This window comes from Hoplias malabaricus, chromosome Y (genome assembly GCF_029633855.1).
Source record: "Hoplias malabaricus isolate fHopMal1 chromosome Y, fHopMal1.hap1, whole genome shotgun sequence".
NCBI lineage: Eukaryota > Metazoa > Chordata > Actinopteri > Characiformes > Erythrinidae > Hoplias > Hoplias malabaricus.
The window spans coordinates 80,204,325-80,226,685 of NC_089820.1; the positions used below are offsets into that span (position 1 = coordinate 80,204,325).

The window sequence follows — 22,361 nt, forward strand, 5'->3', positions numbered from 1 at the left end:
TTGTCCCCTTTGTGTGTGTGTGTGTGTGTGTGTGTGTGTGTTTTTTTTCTTTGTGTAAGCTCCTCTTCACGACATCTTACTGTGGCCCAACAGACGGAAACCCCCCAGGTTACCCACAATCCACCTGCTCTCTGACCCTCAACACTGTAAACACTAAGGACCCCCACCTCGTCTGAGCTTCCCACAGAACCCCCCCTGACACACACACACACACACACACACACTCACTCCCCTGCAGAATCACGGCTGTTTGCAGGAGATGAGCATAAATGATTTGAATTCCATGTGGATTATTGAAATGGGAACGGCTAGCACTTCAAACAATCCTTAAACAGTGAAATTCAGGCCTGCGGGGTGGGGGTGGGGTAACACACACACACACACACACTCTCCACAGCCGCCAGCCATTCACACACACACACACACACTCTTATTCACATACACATTCAGTTTCCACATGGACTCTGTACCTCCATCACACACACACACACACACACACACACCTATGCAACTGAAGACTACACCACAACACATCACAACACTTTGTGGAGGTACAGAGCCATTATCTGTGTAGTGCTTCCATCAATTTACTGTTCGAACGTCACTACAGTGTAATTACATAGTAATTACATAGTCACACCTGTGTACAACACCTGTGTACATTTAAATAACATGATGATGGCAAACTGATGATATGTTTTAAATCTGAAATGTCCCATGAGAATCTGAGCATTAGACTCTACAAATACAGCTAGTGTAATTAACACAGTTATACACCAGTTACATTTACATTTGGATTTAGATTTGGATTTGGATTGGTAATTACATTGGAATAGTAAAACTAATAACGTCACCATGCCCAGTGCCCAGATGGGTGCAGAGTGGAGCAGTGTGAGAACTGTGTTCTCCAGAACAATGAGGCAACAATGTTCAATTCTACTGAGCTATGAATGAGAAATCATTTCTGTCCAATCACCGAACCACGCTTGTGTTATTGTGGATTCTAGCCCCTGAACGTTCAGTCACAGGATATAGACATGATAACACTTCCAAAGTCTATTTTCTCAAGAACATTCCCCACATTCTGTGATTCTCCCAGCTGTATCCGAGTGGATACACCACTCCAGTGTGGGATGTGTCGGATTTAAAGTCCCTGCCAGGCTCATTAGCATAGTAATCAGAGAATGTTCCAGAAAGAAGGTGAGGCGTGTTAAGTAGGGATTGGACGCAGGGCTGCGGCTGGAAACCGGGCCCGAGGTTAAAGGCCCATATCATGAAGAAATTCATTTCCCCCATGTCTTTGAAACACAATGTGTGATGAGGTATGTGAACAACGATCGTGTACCATTTACTTCCCGGTCCGTGTGGTTCTCCAGAAACGGTGATTTTGAAAACGTCAGGGTTGTGACATCACAACTACAAACATATTTGTCTTATCGATATGTTTGGACATCCCTGATCATATGACATCCTCCGAATACGATAACGTGGCCGGTACGGAGCCCCACAGGGGACATCTCGTCTCAATAATAAAAAAAGAGACATGGCCGTGTAGTGTTTGAATGACTTAACTATCGCTAGCCCACACGTTATGATCTAATTCCCACAACTTAGTGAGATACTCCTGTTCCCAACCCCCCAGTCAGCTCTGCATTCAGTCCTTGGTGAAGTCACACACACTCTTGTCGAGATTAGCTCTGAGCTAAACAGGGAGAAAGCTCGCAAAAGTCGGCTATCTCCTGGGTGGGCACTTCCTAAACCCAGGCGAAGGATTATCCAGCTCTTTCCTGACCACTGAATCCCAACAGCTTTGGCCAGTTCTGAATGAGGTTTCTGACACAGTGTGGAATGAGAGAGTGAGAGAAAGAGGAGGGGCCTCATTTTGTCAGACGTGTCTGTAATAACTGTAGTTATACAGTCATAATATATGTAATAACAATGTAACTACAGATGTAGTTATGTCATGGCTGAATGCCATCAAATCCTTATCACAGTGTTCTAACAGCTATAGTCTAAAGCCTGTTAGCCCCCTTCGTTAGGGTGTACTGTGTTGTAGAGCAAGGCAAGGTCCGTTATTGGCTATCAGTGGAATAATCGATTGCTATTACAATGGATTAGTTTACATCGCCATGGCGACGCAATGAATAAAACAACCCCATGCTGGTGGCAGAGAGCAGGAACACTGAAATGATGTTCTTCTGAATATGAGTGAATAATTATGGAAGGGGGGACATGCAGACTTTAAGTGTTAATGTCAGTGTCTGCTACTGCCCCCTCATGGCTGAGCGTGGTACTGCACACAGCTCCACTTCCACAAACCTGAGACAAAAGAAACCAGGAGATAATCTAAAGCAAATCATGTAAAGCGCATTAGCCTGACGCTCGCTGTTTGTTGTGTTAATTGGTGTGTGTTCACAGAACACGTTCTATTGTCTGTACAATCTCCCTGGATCTGGTGTTTGCAGACAAACAGTGTGTGTGTGTGTGTGTGTGTGTGTGTGTGTGTGTGTGTGTGTGTGTGTGACAAAGCAAGATCCTGTTAGCAGAAGCTTCAACACATTCCTATATTCCACCATATATATAGCATCCTACCTGTTCAATTAAAAATATCTAACAAAACAATGTAAAAGTATTTGATTCCAAGTCAATTTTGGAGGACAGCTGACAGAATGGTCAATGATCTCTTCCAGGTATTGGCTCTGCAGTGTCCACACGATGACTAAAATACACACACACACACACACACTCATTACAAATACATGCTAATGCTTTGGCTTTATAGATCTGTGTGTCCTGGCCTGTTCATAGGCTCCTATAGATCCGACGCCGTGGATTTTGGAGGCAGCTGTGGTTCCGTGGCCTGTGTGCGATCGTTCTCCTCCCTCAGGACCATCACCCAGGCCCTAGATTCCTACTATTTATTAATTAATTCATTAAATTATTTATTTATAACAGGGGACAATCCCACTGAGACTCATTTTTAGGGCAGCCCTGTTTACAGTTCCTACACATTCACAAAGTACATACACGCTGCGTTAGTACAGACCCCGATTCAAAACAAAACAAAGCATAACGACAGGGGGCTTTCAAGTTAGAAACATTGTGGAAGTCTCCAAATACATCTTAAAGCATCAGTGTAATCAGTGATAACCATACACACAGCATCCAGAAAAGACTAGAGCTCTGTGGGTCAAGGATGAGTCAGGACTGGCCTCGGTGTCTAGCAGTTTAAGTGCGATACGTTTGTTCATGTTTAGAACTTTTACAGTAGTGTTAACGAAAACTGTTTTGTTAAAATATTTATTGGTGACCCATCTTTCACAACGAGAATTGTGACAAAATGCTCTTTACTTTTCATCCACAAATAAAAACATAATGAATGAATGTGAAAAACTGATTTGAAAACAGAAAATTGCAAGGAAATATAAACAGGAAAATGCTCCGTCTGTTTACTGTTATCAGTGCAATGCAAGTTTATATACATAAAGAAATAAAGTGGTCACATTCCTTCGATCATTTTGAATGTTAATGTTTTTAAATGTAACATAACTTTGGAGCTATTGTCTATAAGGTTTAAAAATAAAAGTCCAGTACAAACTGGAGCTGAAGATGTATTTAAAGGAACACTATGTAGTATTTTTAATTACAGCCTTAAAATCATTGTGATGTTTCACTGACCTGTAACAGGGAGAGCAGAGTCACTGTTGTTGCTACTCTGGGCTCAGCACTGCAGAAACTGCACTATGTAACATTTTGAGGTTGGAGGTTACGTCCCCCTTTTAAAGTTTTAATGTTGTGGCTGGGGCACGGTGGCACAGCAGGTTAGTGTCGCAGTCACACAGCTCCAGGGACCTGTAGGTTGTGGGTTCGATTCCCGCTCCGGGTGACTGTCTGTGAGGAGTGTGGTGTGTTCTCCCTGTGTCTGCGTGGGTTTCCTCCGGGTGACTGTCTGTGAGGAGTGTGGTGTGTTCTCCCTGTGTCTTCGTGGGTTTCCTCCGGGTGACTGTCTGTGAGGAGTGTGGTGTGTTCTCCCTGTGTCTGCGTGGGTTTCCTCCGGGTGACTGTCTGTGAGGAGTGTGGTGTGTTCTCCCTGTGTCTGTGATTGGAGACTCTAAGTGTCCGTAGATGTGTGTGTGTGTGTCTGTGTTGCTCTGTGAAGGACTGGCGCCCCCTCCAGGGTGTATCCCCGCCTTGCGCCCAATGATTCCAGGTAGGCTCCGGACCCACCGCGACCCTGAACTGATAAAGGTTACAGATAATGAATGAATGAATGAATGAATGTTGTGGCTGGTTGTAAACCATGCTGCTGACCTGAGCCGTTCGGAACCGTAGAAGTGGAAGGTGAGCAGATTTCTGTGGAGAAGGGGGACGCAGGTTGTGATGGTCACACTCTGACAGGTCGGCCTTTAAGCTCATTGATTGTCTGAGTGGTCGCCATAGCGACAGGCTGGGTGTAATTACCTCTTTTTTTTTGGGGGGGGGGGTGAGTTTAGAGTGGATTTGTGTTCATTTATTTAATGATGAGTGTTTGAGTGCTGCTGCTTCATAACTTATTCACAAGGAGACACTAATGTCCACACACACACACACACACACACACTCACACACAGGCCCCCTGAGCTCTACATGCTCACGTTAGAGGGGTGGGATCCTGACGATTAAATATTCAATTAGCCACTGTGGTTATTTCTCATGTGTGTGTTTATGTGCGTGTACAGTTTGTCAGACCTTAATGAGTGCTTCCAGATATGAAACCTCTTTAAAACCCTCTTTCTCTTTTTCTCCCTTCTTTTTTCATTCCCTCTCTCACTTTATGCCTCCCCCATCTCTCTTTCCCTCTCTCCTCTTCTCGCAGCTGATGCAGCAGCAGGCAGCTATAATGGCTGCGTCTCACGGTGCATACCTGGCCCCCAGCATGGCGTTCCCCGCCACGCAGATCCACCAGGTGGGGCTCAACATGAACGGCCTGCCGCCCACCCCCATGACCCCAGTGTCAGGTCAGTCTCAGCCAACACCGCACCATCACATGGGATCGGTCTTTGTGTATGAGGACCTAACACACCTTCCTTACAGCTCGTATCACAGTGTTCTCAGAGAAGAAGCAGAGACAGGCAGCAGGTTTTCACACTGTATTCCACCTGAGGGAGTTTTTAACCCATTTTCTACATTTTCTGAAATTTGTCTTTAAAGTACAGGGTGGGCCATTTATATGGATACACCTTAATAAACCCCCTAAGGATAATGGAAGCCTGTGCTAGCATTTCTCCAGCGGTGTTGCTATCAGTGTGTGAAGAGTGGGAGAAGAGGGTTGCATTGACAATCCAACACAATGGGCAGCACTTTGAACACATTTTATAAGTGGTCAGAAACTTGTAAATAACTCATGAACGAATAAAGTTACATAAAAACCAAGCACACCATTGTTTTTCTTGTGAAATTCCCAAAAAGTTTGATGTGTCACATGACCCTCTTCCCATTGAAAATACAAAAGTTGGATCCAAAATGGCCGACGTCAAAATGGCCGCCATGGTCACCACCCATGTTGAAAAGTTTCCCCCCTCCTGCCACAAACAGGAAGTTAATATCACCAACCATTCCCATTTTATTAAGGTGTATCCATATAAATGGCCCACCCTGTACGTGTATTATAATACATTGCCCACATGTTGTATATCAAAATGTTCAGAACGGTCTCAGCTCTCTCATTAAGAGAGGCCCATGTGACCTAGAGCATTTTATGAAGAGATAATCTGTCTCTAATCCTGAAAAACTTAAATCCGGTTTTAGAAAATCTTTATATTTCTTGTGAAAACATCCCTTTACTCGTGTGGATGAATTGTTTTGGTGATTGATATAGTTTTATCAGAATCTTAAAAACAAGCGAATCCACCAGTTAGACACGGCGAGAGGCAGAGGAGGCGTGTCTCAATCTTATACATAGGCTGGTAACTCGGGATGTACAGTACCGCATACAGTCGCGATGAAGTGTTTGAACTGTATTCCAGCGCTGTGCTATCACTAAGATATTAATAGAAACATTGTGAATGGTCGTATTTGACGCGCCGGCACGTCCTTCGACCACAGAGGGTTAAACACTGTGTCCACTCACGGTCCACTCTGTGAGACACTCCTACCTCATTGGTCCACCTTGTAGATGTAAAGTCAGAGACAGATGTTTTTGGTCGGTGGACTATTCTAAGTCCAGCAGTGACACTAAGGGTTTTAAAAACTCCAGTAGTCACTGCTGTGTCTGATCCACTCGTACCAGCACAACACACACTAACACACCATCACAATGTCAGTGTCACAGCAGCTCAGAGGATAGTTCACCTTTTTGTTTTTTTGTTTTTTTGCATAGAGTAAAACTGCCTTTGGATCATTTCTATGGGCAGATTCACAAGTGACCGTCCAATACAAACTGAGCATTTGCTTTGATTATTATACCATTCTTACGCTAACCACTGGGCGCTAATGCAGATTACACTTGGGCTTGTGTGTGTGAACGAGAGAGAGAGAGAGAGAGAGAGAGAGAGAGAGAGAGTCAGGCTTTAAAGGAGAACTGCTCCCTCTATTTCACTTCCCTTTCTCAACCCCCACATCCCACCATCCCTCTCTCTGACCCCTTCCCCAAACCCTGATTAGCGAACTCGAGCTGGGCGATTATCCGAGAGTCTCTACACCTCTCTCTGCTGATGGCTCTGTGTTGGAGGGGCTCTTTGGCGCCACTCGACGTGATTGCAAAAGTGAGATGACAATGTTCCCCGCTCTGAACATGAAACTGAATATCTACAGCAGCTTGGCTAGAGTCCGGAGCTCGGCCGGCCAATCGGAGAAGGGTCCTCAGAAAGTAGGGCAGCTAAAGGTTACTTTCTAAAGGTCTTGCCCATGTTAAAGTCCATATTAACCCTGTTTGAAAGCCTCTCTCTGCTTTTAAGGAGCTGTTGGCTACACTGATGTCCTGAATGTGCCAGAGATTCTATAGAAAACATGGCTCCACTTATGTGGGGACCCGCTCTATAGAGTATAAACTGGTGCATTTAGGGACCACAAAGTAAACAGGTTTTTCTTCTTATGCGAGAAAGACATGTACAAACGATCAGTAATCTGTTTGTTTGCTGCCTTTTGGAGGTAAAAATAAAGTTAAAAGTTTGTAGATTCCAACAGACTGATTAAGAGAGTCGGTAATCTAAACATTACCTCTTTCCAAAGGCTTTTCTCAACATGGATCAATCCCATCTTCTCTGCTCTGCAGGGGGCAGCTGATCAAAGCAATAAAGTGCCTTTAATGTGATGGTTTAACGTGTTGGAACCTGCCAGCGATGATTTTTCAGCTATGTTATGTGTGTATGAAAGGGAAAAGCACTTCCAGATCACCCCTGGAACCGGTTTAATCCAAGTGGGTGTTCGGTGATAGAAGCTTCACTGTTTCAGCGGTGGTCTAATGGAGGTGTCCTGAAACATGTCAGAACTGGAGTTAAAGCCATGGTGGAGGAAGTGTTGCCTGGAATTTGTAAAGTTCTAGCAGTGAAAACCATTTGTAGGACTGTTTTTTGGTTCTTGTTTTGGTCTCTCTATGGTACACAAGGCCCTCTATATAGCACCTCTATATAGGCTCTGAATAGCACCTCCTTGTGGTGCAGTTGCTAAACACGAGTGAGTATGTGAATGAAGGCCATTGTATGCCGTAGACAATGCCCTACACCGTTCTGAGCGTTTATACGTGTGTATTGGTGTGTCTGCCTCATTCCGTAGTTAAATTACCAAAACACTAGGGCTGAATCTCAAATTTATTCCTCCACACTATGTTGTAGAAAATGTAGCAGAGTAGTAGTACTCATAGTTTAATAATCTAAGGTGCATTATTCAGGGACTAGGGTGCCTATTGGAACAGAGTGTGCACTGTAACAAATTGCTGTAAATTTACAGCAAGTCTGCTACAGTATTTTATTGTAAATCGCAGTATTTACAGTAAATTATTGTATTATTCAATTACAGTAATATGCTGTAAATTTGAAATACAGTAGTGTTCTTGTAAAAATACGGTAAATGGCTGGGAACTCTGCTGCCAGTATTTTACTGTAAAATTTACAAGAATTTGTTTACAGTGTAGTCTCTATGCGGTGCCAAGAAAGAAACAAGTACAAAGCCAGTGATTGTAAACAATGTATTTTTTTTGTTGTTGTTGTATTTTTTTCTGAGGCTTCTGTATTTTCCCTTGTTTTATCTTATTATTCGTCCCATGACGTCCAAACCAATGTCTGAGGAAATCTCAGGCTATGATTTTGCTGCTGTCTGCAGTCTCCGTTGAGTTTAAAAGCGTTGTTCATATTTCTGTACTTCTCAGTTCAACTTGATCCACATTCATCCGTTGTGTCGTTGTGGTCTCCGTAGTTACATTTCCGGGGAGGTGCGCATCAGGCTACTGTGTAGGGTTGGCAGCTGTGTGGGACCTAAGCGTGACTTTTGACGCAAGTTTGACGCAGAAGCATTAGCTGGCCTTGACTTACAAGGGAGATCCATCCAGTGATTTGCATGTAAAATCAAAATGGTGGCTGAAATTGTATGTGCCTGTGTGTGGTTAATATATATATATAAACACACACACATCTCTATCCACTGTTATATTTGCCCAGTGTGTGTCAAGATCTTGTAATCCATCAGCCGGACACAGTTCTAGACCTCTGGGTAAAGACGTGTGTTTAGAGTAGGGTTACTCTTCTGTCTGTAGTTGGGGTCTTCGGCGTAAAGTGTAATTCTACCCTCTGGTTTTTGTAACAGAGCTGGGACTTCAGTGCACAGATACACAAGAAACACAGCAGCTCCATCGGCCCGGTCCACACCGGCCAATTCAAACCCCCATCAGAATGAAGAATATCAGCTTTCCCAGCATGCCACGCTAATCAGTGCCACAGGCTGGAGCCCGGTGCAGGATCCTATTGATCCGAAAGGATCGATTGCATGGAAAACAGGCAGCCGTCGCATATGCATTTCAGACGGGCAGAGGAGCTCCGCGCCGGAGTTTAACGAGAGAGATCCGTGCCGCTGAACATGGGCTAGAGCCTCCGTCTGGGCACTTAATGATTTGTTTACTTGTTAAGTTTGTAATGAAATACACTTCTTCTGTTACTTTTCAAAGTTGACAGCCAACTGGAAGAGTTCCAGCTTTCCTCAGAAAGGAATGCTAATAATTTTCGGACAGTTTTAAAACATAATATATGCTACTGTTTTGATTTTGCATTGTAATAATTTACTAATGGGCGCAGCAGGTTAGTGTCGCAGTCACACAGCTCCAGGGTCCTGGAGGTTGTGGGTTCAAGTCCCACCCCGGGTGACTGTCTGTGAGGAGTGTGGTGTGTTCTCCCTGTGTCTGCGTGGGTTTCCTCCAGGTGACTGTCTGTGAGGAGTGTGGTGTGTTCTCCCTGTGTCTGCGTGGGTTTCCTCCGGGTGACTGTCTGTGAGGAGTGTGGTGTGTTCTCCCTGTGTCTGCGTGGGTTTCCTCCGGGTGACTGTCTGTGAGGAGTGTGGTGTGTTCTCCCTGTGTCTGCGTGGGTTTCCTCCGGGTGACTGTCTGTGAGGAGTGTGGTGTGTTCTCCCTGTGTCTGCGTGGGTTTCCTCCGGGTGACTGTCTGTGAGGAGTGTGGTGTGTTCTCCCTGTGTCTGCGTGGGTTTCCTCCGGGTGACTGTCTGTGAGGAGTGTGGTGTGTTCTCCCTGTGTCTGCGTGGGTTTCCTCCGGGTGACTGTCTGTGAGGAGTGTGGTGTGTTCTCCCTGTGTCTGCGTGGGTTTCCTCCGGGTGACTGTCTGTGAGGAGTGTGGTGTGTTCTCTCTGTGTCTGCTTGGGTTTCCTCCGGGTGACTGTCTGTGAGGAGTGTGGTGTGTTCTCTCTGTGTCTGCGTGGGTTTCCTCCGGGTGACTGTCTGTGAGGAGTGTGGTGTGTTCTCCCTGCTTGAAGCCTCCCAGCTTTTGTTTCCTAAACTGATCAATGTTCGTCAACATATTCACACCTACCCAGCTCAGACACAGTGATAGTGATAAATGAAAGAAAGAAACTAAAATCAAAATAAATTCTAACGGTGTGCAGTGAAACAATGTGCTAACGTCATCTAAACAGGGCTTCTTTGTGGAACTACTGTATGTCACACGACATATTCCCATGTGTGTGTGTGTGTGTACAGCCTATGTATGTATAGTGGATGTACAGTCCAGTGTGTGTAGTAAAGGCTCAATGAGATCTGTTTTAAAGAGCAGCTGTCGGAGTGTATGAATAAGTCTCAGTGGGACAGCAGTGGTGTGTTAAATTGGAGCGCATCTCATCACCCATCGGTGAACACAGTGACTTACAGTCATGAACACACACACACACACACACACACTGGATCTCTAACACAGTGTCCTGCCTTTTTTAGCCTCTACCATAGACATTGATTTTTGTTTCTTACTCTGACCGCCCACTGAACCTTATAGCTGCATGCGTGTGTGTGTGTGTGTGTATGTGTGTGTGTGTGTTAGAAAGCTCTCCTTGGTGTGTGCAGAGCAGACAGTAGTAGACATGGCAGTCTAATTTATCACCACTACTGAGGACACTCAAAGCACAAAGTACTGCAAAAGACACAACAGCTCTCCTGGGCCTCCTCCTCACCCCACACACACACACACACACACTGTAGTAGTAGCTTTAAATCATGATGCACTCACCTTTCCGTAGGGAACGCAGGGAAAGTGTGCAGTGATGTAACTCCCTGAAACTCCAAGCCGTGCAGAGTTCTGAATGGAACAGGTTTGAATGGAACTGAACTGAACTACACTCAGTCAGGCGTAATGTAACATGCAAATGACGTTTTACAAATATGCTGATACTTTTAGATACAAAGCACCTCATAGAAGCAGCTTATAACTCACTCACTCTCTCACTCGTACTCACTCAGAACTACTTCACAATCAGGTGCTCTTCAGTGTCCAGTTTGTTTTAATGTGGGTCTAAAGGTTCTTTTCTGATCCAACTCCAACAAACAAAATACTGTGAGGACACAAATGCATCACCAAATGAAAAGGAAAGGAATAAAAACTAGAAAATTAGTGGCTCAGAAAGTCGTAAATCTACGTGTTTTTCCTGAATACAGCACAGTGTCTGATGGTTAGGGCTCTAGGTTAGTTTCATGCACGACAAATAAAATATAAATAAATAAAAAAGTACATTCAGGCAGGTTTAAATTTGCAGTGTCCTGGGATCATTTCCTCTTTAACAGATGTTCCTCTGTGATTTTATTTCCATCCGGGTCAAACCTGTTGGTCTTTTCCACCCTTTTTCTTTGAGAAAATCACAGATTAAACTACTTATTGCTGATCACCTGACTATTAGGTGGTGGATCATTCATAGTGCAACTGTGTGAAACTGTGTGTGTCACAGGAGTGTATCAGGTTTAGAGTGCCTACAATAAAATGGTCAGATGTGTGTGTGTGTGTGTGACCTATAGTGTCATATATCGTATATCACGTATCATTTACAGCAGGAATATTAGCATATTAATTTCCATATGTCGTACTGTGAGCGCATGTAAATCCACACTGAGCCTCTGATTGGTCGGCTTCGTCAAGTGACAGGCCTTCACCTCCTAGTTTCCGTGACAACATGAGTGTCGTGAGAAGAGTGAGAGCTAGCCCTCAGGGACGCAACCATCACGCTTTTCTGTCTCCATCTGCACAGCTGCTCTCACACACACAACAGGAAAAAAGTAGGTTACAGACACAGTTCCTTTCAGCAGAATACTGTGGTGTTGATTATATTCTTCGTTATGAGTTAGAGATAATGTCAGTAGTTCCCTTATTCACTCATTCACACCTCATTCTCTCACTTTTCTCTTGTTCTCTGCCTTTTCTCTTTCTTCTTTCTGTCTCTCTTTAACAGTAGCAGAGGAGGGGTGGTAGTGTGTTCTAGTAGCTGCTCTGCCGATTTGACTCCGTATCTCTAAGTAAATGACATATCGTCTCAAAATATTGATTGGATGTATCATAATTATATCTTATATTCTCAAAACGTGCACTTGTGACTCACAACGTTGACCCGATAGGTACGAATATGTATTTATATGATCAAAAATGTATGAAGTCAATTTATGTTGTGGGTGGGACGGTGGTGCGGCAGGTTAGTGTCGCAGTCACACAGCTCCAGGGTCCTGGAGGTCGTGGGTTCAAGTCCCACTCCGGGTGACTGTCTGTGAGGAGTGTGGTGTGTTCTCCCTGTGTCTGCGTGGGTTTCCTCCGGGTGACTGTCTGTGAGGAGTGTGGTGTGTTCTCCCTGTGTCTGCGTGGGTTTCCTGAAGGTGACTGTCTGTGAGGAGTGTGGTGTGTTCTCCCAAAAATACAAAAGCATCTGTAGGTATGAGTGAACGTGTGAGTGTGTGTTGCCCTGTGAAGGACTGGCGCCCCCTCCAGGGTGTATTCCTGCCTTGCACCCAATGATTCCAGGTAGGCTTTGGACCCACCGTGACCCTGAACTGAATAAACGCTTACAGACAATGAATGAATGAATGAATTTATGTTGAAATTATGTCCAAATCCTCACTGAAAACTTTAATTATAGTCAGGTTTTAGATTTCCACAAAGGTCCAACTCTTTGGTCACGTTCTTGTGGCTGTGTGGGAAGTTTAAAAAAAGAATTGTAGCCTTTCTGAGTGTTTTTGAACATAAATATAGGAAAACAACATAGTACAGTACTGTTAGACACTTTACTGCTGGTGGGCTGCTCCGCCATGTCACAACTCGGCCAGATCAGGCTGCATTGAATATTTTTGAGGTATTCGACTTCACTTTACGACTTCAGAAGGTGTTCACGTGGTGCCTCCTGGTGGGAAACTCATTTTCGTGATAAAACCAATTTAATGCAGCATAATATCCCAGAAAATGACATCATTTATTTTGAACTAATTACTTGAAATATTCACATTGTATTTTAGATATTACATTAATATTTAATTGAAACCTGCCTTTATTATGAGATACAGAGTGAAGATGTAAAAAAATGTCATTATTTCAAGATGCGTAGTCTAGATTTCATTATCTGGAAATATACAGTCAGTATTCGGAGAAAGTAAGTCAATATTTAGACGTTCTCCTGCCAGAAATAGAACTGACAGAAAAGAAATTATTCTGTCTCCTTAACCTGACAGGAACGGGCTTCTATACTCTCTCTCTCTCTCTCTGTCTCTGTGGCATGACATTGTGCTTCTGCCTTGAATATTGCAGCAACATTGCATCATTCCAAAGTTCAGCAAGAGACAATTGCTCTGTCACTGGCACCTTAAAAAGTGTGTGTGTGTGTGTGTATATATATGTATATGTGTGTGTGTGTGTATACACTTTGCCCCGGGGCTATTTAGCCACTGGTATCGCTCTGTCTCCTGCTTCTTCTCAGTTTGACTGACAACAAAGACAAGTGGTGCTGATGTGTGTTGGAGTTAAAGTCTCCAGCATTATCCAGTGCAGACTCGCAGTCAAAGCGCTCATAAATATTCCCACGCTCTGCTGGACTCAACTGACCATCCCACTGCCCTCAGCATGGCCTCTGCCCGGTCCACTCCTGTGCACCATGTTTCAGTACACGGTCAACAATGACATCAGGACTGTACCTGTATCAACACTTCAAACACTAAGTTATCCGGACAAGGTCTCCACACATTATCGACAGCACTGTGGAGTAGACACGCCCACATCTGACCACGCCCAATGCCAAACGATTTCTGATAAACAGAAAGGTTAAAGACGTAAGGGAAGGTTTGCTGATGTGTTTGATGAGTCTGAGGTCAGTGTTTGTTTTTTCCGCAGGACTCAGCTCCCCCCCGGCTAACCTGGCGTCCTCAGCTGTGCCCAGCATAGTGACCCCCATCGTCAACGGCTTCACGGGAATCCCCCCTCAGCCCAACGGTCACCCAGTGGAGGCGGTCTACACCAACGGCCTCCCGCCATATTCCACCCAGAGCCCCACTGCGGCAGACACACTGCAGCAGGCCTTCACTGGCGTCCAGCAGTACACAGGTACACACACACACTGTATGTTAAAGCTGCAATCAGTCATTTTCTCCAATGACTCTTCCTCCTGTTAAGAAAGCTAATGTGCTCTGGACGTATCAGAGAATGTCACTCCCATGTGATGCTTTTGTAAATATAGTCATCTTTATAAATATTATTTGGTGGTAAAAATGACAGATTGCACCTTTAATTTCAACATATACATTAAAACAGCTGTGTGGTGGAGTTCTGTACATACACTGATCAGCCATAACATTAAAACCACCCCCCACACACATTTTTTTCCACACTGATTGTCCCTTTAATCATCTGCACTGACCATATAAGTGTCCTTTGTTATTGCTCTGCATACTTTGTTAGCCTCCCTTTACTATGTTCTTCAGTGAAGCACCCACAGAGCTGCTATGGTCTGGGCGGGTCATTCTCAGGCCACTTAATACCTGCTCCGTCCTATGGGGTGGGTCCTGAAGACCAAGGACAATGAGAGTAGAAACAAGGAAGTGTCTTTAATGTTATGTGTATATACGTCTAAAGAGTGGCAGACAATTAGAGAGAGGGGATTTGGTGCTTATGCTAATATCAAGTTGATTGAATTGAATGTCACAGCCTTGAAGTGTGCTCCCTGATTAAAACGTTAGGTTGCGATTGTCTGTGTAATGCCCCCCTGCTAGAACATGATCTCTATTTGTCGGTTTGTATATAACCTGTCTGGAAATGATAGCTCTCGTTGCGTCCTCACAATCTGTCACCCGCTATCAGCTTGATATTTGATTAATGCCTTTTCAAGTTGCGTTGGGGTCCTGTCAATCTCCCATTAGAATATAAAGGTCAACCAGCAGCTTGTAATTCTGTGTCTCCTCCCTCTGTTCCCTTCGTGTGTGTAGCCATTTACCCCACCACCACACTGACCCCTATAGGCCAGACACTGCCACAGCCACCTCAGGTCATTCAGCAGCAGCAGCAACGAGAAGGTGAGCAAACGTCTTTTCATGCATTAAAGGTGCAATACATATTTTTCTCCAATTATTTTTTTGTATCAGAGATTCTGTACTAAACTTATTCAATTTTCAAAATGGCCACTCCCATGTGGGGGATCCTCTCTATGGAGAATAAACTGGTTTATTCCAGGGCCACAAAGCAATTTGAGCCTTCAACTTGTGCAAGTTGCATTTGAGGACTCTATATTAAAAACAGTACTTATATTTATAAATACGGTTTGGTTACTTTATGCTAAAAATGACTGACCGCCCCTTTAAAGCAATGATTTAGGAATTCACTGAACATTTTTAATGCTGATTTTTTATGATTTGACAACGTTTGTGTGTACATTTCGGTGTGTGTTTGTGTGTGTGGCAGGTCCAGAGGGCTGCAACCTGTTCATCTATCACCTGCCGCAAGAGTTTGGTGATAATGAGCTGATGCAGATGTTTCTGCCTTTCGGCTCCGTCATCTCCTCCAAAGTGTTCATGGATCGAGCCACTAACCAGAGCAAGTGCTTCGGTGAGAGCAGTACACTCACTCACACACATTTCAGGAGTTTATACGCACCCTGTTAACATGGTTATTCTTATTATCAGGTTCTGGAAGTTGTTTGATTATTCTAATGGTCATGTAAACAGCATACTCCAGTTTTATAAATCAGATTAAAACTATTATCAGATTTCATGAAATCCAATGTACAGAGTGGGCCATTTATATGGATACACCTTAATAAAATGAGAATGGTTGGTGATATTAACTTCCTGTTTGTGGCACATTAGTATATGGGAGGGGGGGAACTTTTCAAGATGGGTGGTGACCATGGTGGCCATTTTGAAGTCGGCCATTTTGGATCCAACTTTTGTTTTTTCAATGGGAAGAGGGTCATGTGACACATCAAACTTATTGGGAATTTCACAAGAAAAACAATGGTGTGCTTGGTTTTAACGTAACTTTATTCTTTCATGAGTTATTTACAAGTTTCTGACCACTTATAAAATGTGTTCAAAGTGCTGCCCATTGTGTTGGATTGTCAATGCAACCCTCTTCTCCCACTCTTCACACACTGATAGCAACACCGCAGGAGAAATGCTAGCACAGGCTTCCAGTATCCGTAGTTTCAGGTGCTTCACATCTTGAAGGTATGGTGTGGTATATGGGGTACAAAGATAGTGGGGCCATTCTTCATCAATGGAAACCTCAAGGCCACTGGATATGCGAAATTGCTACATGATGATGTGTTTCCCTGTTTGTGCACTGAAGCTGGCACGTTCTCTGAGTTTTTCCAGCAAGATGGTGCACCAACACATTATGGGTGTCAGGTTCGAGCATTCCTAGATGAACAGTTTCCTGGAAAGTGGATTGGTCGTCGTGGGTCAGTTGAATGGCCCCCAAGGTCTCCCGATCTGACCTCCTTAGACTTTTATCTTTGGGGTCATCTGAAGGCAATTGTCTATGCTGTGAAGATACGAGATTTGCAGCCCCAGAAACTACGGATACTGGAAGCCTATGCTAGCATTTCTCCTGCGGTGTTGCTATCAGTGTGTGAAGAGTGGGAGAAGAGGGTTGCATTGACAATCCAACACAATGGGCAGCACTTTGAACACATTTTATACGTGGTCAGAAACTTGTAAATAACTCATGAAAGAATAAAGTTACGCTAAAACCAAGCACACCGTTGTTTTTCTGGTGAAATTCCCAATACGTTTGATGTGTCACATGACCCTCTTCCCATTGAAAAAAAAACCCCAAAAGTTGGATCCAAAATGGCCGACTTCAAAATGGCCACCATGGTCACCACCCATCTTGAAAAGTTTCCCCCCTCCTGCCACAAACAGGAAGTTAATATCACCAACCGTTCCCATTTTATTAAGATGTATCCATATAAAAGGCCCACCCTGTACTCTTACCCATCTGCACATGTGCAGAAAAGTAACCAAATAAAGACAAAGGTTCCTTGAACTAAAATTAATTGAATTTCCCAGCACATGCTGTGTTGAGTTTATTAGTGAGTTGCCACTCAATGGTAAATGTGATTGTCCTGTGTTTACAAATAAACATTGACTGTCAGACACTGAGCATTCTCATTATCAGATCATTAACCTGTTGAACAGAAAATTGCCAGAATCTGATTCTCCTAAATTTAGATCAGATCAGATTAGATTTTGTAAACACACTCACTGATCCAAGCATCTGCATGCTTCACACTGCAGTGAGTGTACTACAGATTGTGTTCAGCCACTTCTGAGTGAATTCATTTGTGTTAGAGATGCATCTGTACAGAGTTCAGAGTACACATTGATCACGATGCCCTGGAGCCATGAGCTTTGAGCAAAAACTGGAACACATTCCTAATACAAACTAGCATCAAAGCTTAGAGCAATGAGGGTTTGAGCCATGTGTGTGTGTGTGTATTTCTGCACTGGAGATATGAACGCAAATAGCTGTAAATCCTGGATCAGACGTTACCCAGACTTTTCCCCCTGTGTGAATAAAGCTGGTAATGAACATTAACCTGGTTGGAGTGTTATTTACATTGAAATCAACAGTCAATTCCAGTTCCAGTTAGTGGTTTACCTGACATGTTAGACCTTGGGTTCACCTCCTGAAGTCCTAACCAATGAGAGTGCTCCCTTGGCTGTTTCCGCCTACACACTGGACAGGATTCTGTTTGGCGTTTTTATTTTGTTTTTTTTTTCTTCCAAGAATGTAACCCCTTTGTCATTAACTAACAATGATGTAGTAGCGGTCGTGCTACAATAAATACAATACATATATTGTGATACAATAACAGTGCTACAATATTTGCAGAGCTTTTGGTCATTTCATAAATGCCTATAAGAGTATACACAGTGTCTATGCAGTTCTAAGCCAAACACAAACTCACCTGCACGTCCTGATCAGACCAGATTTGTTATCGCTGTTTCTTTCTCTTCTTTACTAACTGCTCATTACCGTTTGGGAGGGGCTTTGCTTACAAAAATGCTATCTAGATGCCCACAATAACTCCATATTCACTCCTTATGGGTGTGTGTTGCAGGCTTTGTGAGCTTCGATAACCCCGCCAGCGCCCAGGCAGCCATCCAGGCCATGAACGGCTTCCAGATCGGCATGAAGCGTTTGAAAGTGCAGCTGAAACGGCCTAAGGACGCCAGCCGCCCTTACTGACCCTTGCCATGGACATACGTACACGCACACACAGCCAACAGCACAGGTGGGGCTGCTGCTTCCTCCAAACACTGAAATATATATATATATTGTTTAATGAGAAATATCTATTAATGGATTTACATTTGCTGTGAATTAACCAGTTTATGGTCCATAGACAGGGTCCCCCTAATGGGGGCCGCCATGTTTTTAATAGACTAAGTACTGAATCTGTTACATCCAGGACACTAGGTATCAGTATATTAAGCTGGATATAGATGATAGTTCATTTCTAGTGTGTGTGTTTTCAGTGTGGGGTGTGTGTGTGTGTGTCTCTCCAGAGTCCAACATTACTCTTTCATTCCCGTCTTAGGTTTTGAATGGTTACAGTCTTGATATCTTGACGGATGGAAAACTTTTCTTGCAAAACCAACATGAACCAGAGACAGACGTCACATAAAAAGGAGTGCAAAGAAGAAGAAAATATAAATAAATGTGGTAAAAGATGTACTTTTTGTTTTTGGAAAAGAGGTTAAAAAAAACATATCAGATGTACCTTTTTTCAGCGTCGTCACGGCGACAGAGGTTCTTCAGCAGAACAGGGAACAGCTGTAACCCGAGGAAGTGAAGCCAGCAGCAATGGAAGCCAAACAGGACAACAGCAAACAAACTTCTGCTTGAGAATATAAAGACCAAAAAATTTAAAATAATAATTTAAAAAAATAAACAACACATGAGCAACACTATGGACACTTTTGGAGCAACAGTCCAGCTTTTGAGTTTTTGTGGGGGACTCGGATTTTGCTCCAAAAAGCAGTGATGGATGGAACTGATGGACAGATCCTTGTACAGAAGTTTGGAAAGGAAGGGAAAAAGGCGAATGAACACCTATGGCTTTTACTTCTATGGACGAATGAGGGTTTTAATACGTGAAGATCCAAGGAGAAAAAAAAAAAAAAAAGATTTTCGTCGTTATGACGGACATAACTCTCTCCCTCTCTCTCTCTTTCTCTCTGTCTCTCTCTCTGTCCTGCAGAGCTCTTGTATATGGCTCACTAGCAGTTCCACAGAAGCAGTATCATTGCAGTTCTCTCTCTCTCTCTCTCTCTCTCTCTCTCTCTCTTCCACGGCCCCTTTTGGGGGACCTGAGGACCAAATCTTTTTAATCTCTATCATCAATAACATTCAATATTATCATTGATTATCTTACAATACACAGGCTACTGCATAAAAATAATAATAATATTAATATAATTACGATTTAAGAATTAGACAGAATACTTCAGGGTGTATAGTGTATGTACAAAAATGGGGGGGGGTGAAACTGGGGTTTTGTTTTCTTAAAAAATAACAAAAAAAAATAATATAACAAAACACTTTTGTGAATAAACTAGTTTCCAGGTGACGTGAGCAAAGCTACAAGTCTGAAGAGTGATAGATGATGTGTTAGTGGGGTGTTGTAGCTCAATGCTAGAGTCTGAGTGGAGATGAGATGGTTATGGGCACATTCTGATTCCTCTTCTGATCCCAGCCACACCTTGTTTTAGTAAAATAACGTCCAACCTACAGTGCATCTGTCTGTGGCAGAACACATACAATTCACGTAGGTGCTGATTGGCAGATTGGAGGACTGGCTGTTAAAGCGCAACGCAAAATTATTTTATTAACACCACAAATACCACCTCACTGGGGTTTTGAACACTTTGACACGGCAAGTACGCAACCCCCAGAAACACCAGCCTGTAACACAATATAAAAGCGTACACCGCTGTACCCATGAACCAATCCAAACGGTTCCTTACGTTAAGTTTACGTACTTCCATTGTTCATTGTTTTTGTCCTAAATCACGCTGTATGATGTGCGCTTACATAAAATAATCCAACAAACTCTGCAAAATGTAGAATTATAATTAGGTTTATGACACACCAAAAAGAAAATTGAAACCCAAAATTCAGCCCACAATTCGACCAAAAAAAAAAAAAACTAAACCGTAAAAATGGATAAAACTAACAATTAAACATTGGTGCCAAAGCTTTTTAAAAATTTCTTTTCCACCTTAAATGGTGCAGCAGTTACATTCTGATCCCTAACCTTTATAATAGGGTTGTCATGGCAACCTTAAATTGTGCCGAAGTTACAATTCTGGCCACTTCTCAAATCATAGGCCAATTTAATTTAAGTAGTTGTCAGTCAAATATTTACTTCTATTTTTTTATGATGCTCACAATGTCGGCGCATCCCTTGATAAACTACCTGAAAAAACCACGCCGTAATGTGATCAAACGTAAAGTGTCAGCTCTGCAACTCAAACATACTCACCTCTCTTAACACTTCCAAAACTGTGTAGTTTATTAATGTTTTTAACTCTTTCAGTACTAAACTAAATCAGATTAAATTATTAAGAGCTTAAAATATTGCAGTATGAGCAGCACAAACTCAAGCACATCTTGGTACAAAGAACTGTGACATTCGCATTAGACTAAAGGCCAAGACGCCACTGCCAACAACAAATTCAATCAGTGTTATTCTAGTTTTACTGAAGTGTGAATAGGCACAGGGTCAGAGCTTCTATTGTATCTTGATGCATTCTATATTTTTGTACCTTATACATTGCTTAGTTCTCATATGACCATTTATACACACTGTATGTCCAAAGGTTTGTTGACACTCGTTATAATGAGTAAATTCAGCCTTCATTTCAGAAGAAATATTGGATGAGAAAGTGTCCACAAACGTTTGGATGTATACTTTACAACTAGTGCAGTTCAGTCCTCTTCCCTTAAGAAATATATTTCTAAGGGACAGTAGCTCATGGACTTTCTATCACAGGGGTCATTCTGCCATTCCACCACCAATATTTTGTCAGGGAATGGGAGTATCTAGCTGGACTCTAAAAGCTGCTGAACTTGATTTGGTGTGACAGCACACTTCACTCTTTAAGTGGCCACTCGCCCAACAGATGTTTTATTCAGCGGAATGAAGGGTTAGTGATAGGGCTACATGGCCAGGACAAGCTGGATTTAAAAGCTTGGGAATGGGTAAAATCACGCCAACTGTAGTGCTAAGTGCGTCCAGTTTAATGCAAATAACTGTCAGACCCAGAGTTGCAGTAGGTAACCAGCTGTTGCTGTAGTAAGAAAACACAAATACGTATTCACACATTTTTCTGGAGTCTTAAATTTATAATAACTAGGGGTGATCACTACCCAGTAAACAAGGAACGTCCCTAAACGTTCAAAATAGGTCTAAAAGTAGTCTGTCCGTCAAGGACATATTTTAAACGTCGATGGACGTCCAAAGTCCATCTTAATAAGTTAGTTAAGTGGTGACCAATCGATAACGTCAGTGGACATCCAAATCGCATTTTATACAAGTAATTTATTTCGGGACCAATTAATAACGTCAATGGACGTCCAAAATACGTCTAATAATCGTCTTTTCAATGTCTGTGTTTGGACGTCTCTTCAACTTTCATTTTCAACCTTAAGAGAACGTTGATTAGACATCAGTCATTACGTTATTTCAACGTTGAATCAACGGCTAAATGTTTACTGGGTATAGTCTCCCAAAGCTTTTCCATAAATATAAAAACCATAAATCTGATCAGGATGAAGTGGTTATAAAAAATGGGAAAGTTTTCTCATGACATTAACCAAAATCACAGGCAACATTATGCTAAACCCTTTGTTTTTCAGTGCCTGTCATACACAAACTTACAAAAACGTTCCAAGAAACCTGGGCACAATGATGAGGAAACACCTTGTTTATAGTAATACGTTTTGGCATTACACCAGACTCACTTAATATCCTCTTAGCTGTGCCCAAATTAGCATCAGGTCAATATGTCGGCTTCTCTTCTGTTCAGTTCTGATGTAAATTGACGGCACTGGGAAGAAGCCTTGTAAATGTTTAAGTGAGTTTTAACTACTTTTTATTTTTAATCTTGCATGTAAATGCTGTACTGCTCTTAAAACAGAAATAGAGGTTAGGACAAAGTTAGATACACTTGATTATATATATATATTTATTTAAATAATTTGCATCCTTAGAATTCCACATGTAGACAACTGATTTCTTAAAACAAATGGACACTAAGGCTACACAGTCCAAGGAATTTTGGAGAACAACAATAATACCTACAGTAGATTTAGGACGCGGTGTGGCTGTGTTGACATACATCCTTCTGTTCTGGTTTGCTCAGCAATGGTATT

The 22,361-nt window shown here is 42.8% G+C and overlaps 1 protein-coding gene across 1 annotated transcript; it reads left to right on the forward strand.

Moving 5' to 3' along the window:
* Nucleotides 1–855: 855 nt before the first annotated feature.
* LOC136678556 (CUGBP Elav-like family member 5) lies at nucleotides 856–19,370 on the forward strand. Its single transcript, XM_066656600.1, has 7 exons — nucleotides 856–891; nucleotides 4,856–4,997; nucleotides 13,821–14,030; nucleotides 14,909–14,995; nucleotides 15,381–15,524; nucleotides 18,043–18,216; nucleotides 18,523–19,370. The coding sequence occupies exons 1-6, from the start codon at nucleotides 856–858 to the stop codon at nucleotides 18,168–18,170; spliced, it is 747 nt and encodes a 248-aa protein (XP_066512697.1). The 3' UTR covers nucleotides 18,171–18,216; nucleotides 18,523–19,370.
* Nucleotides 19,371–22,361: the final 2,991 nt, after the last annotated feature.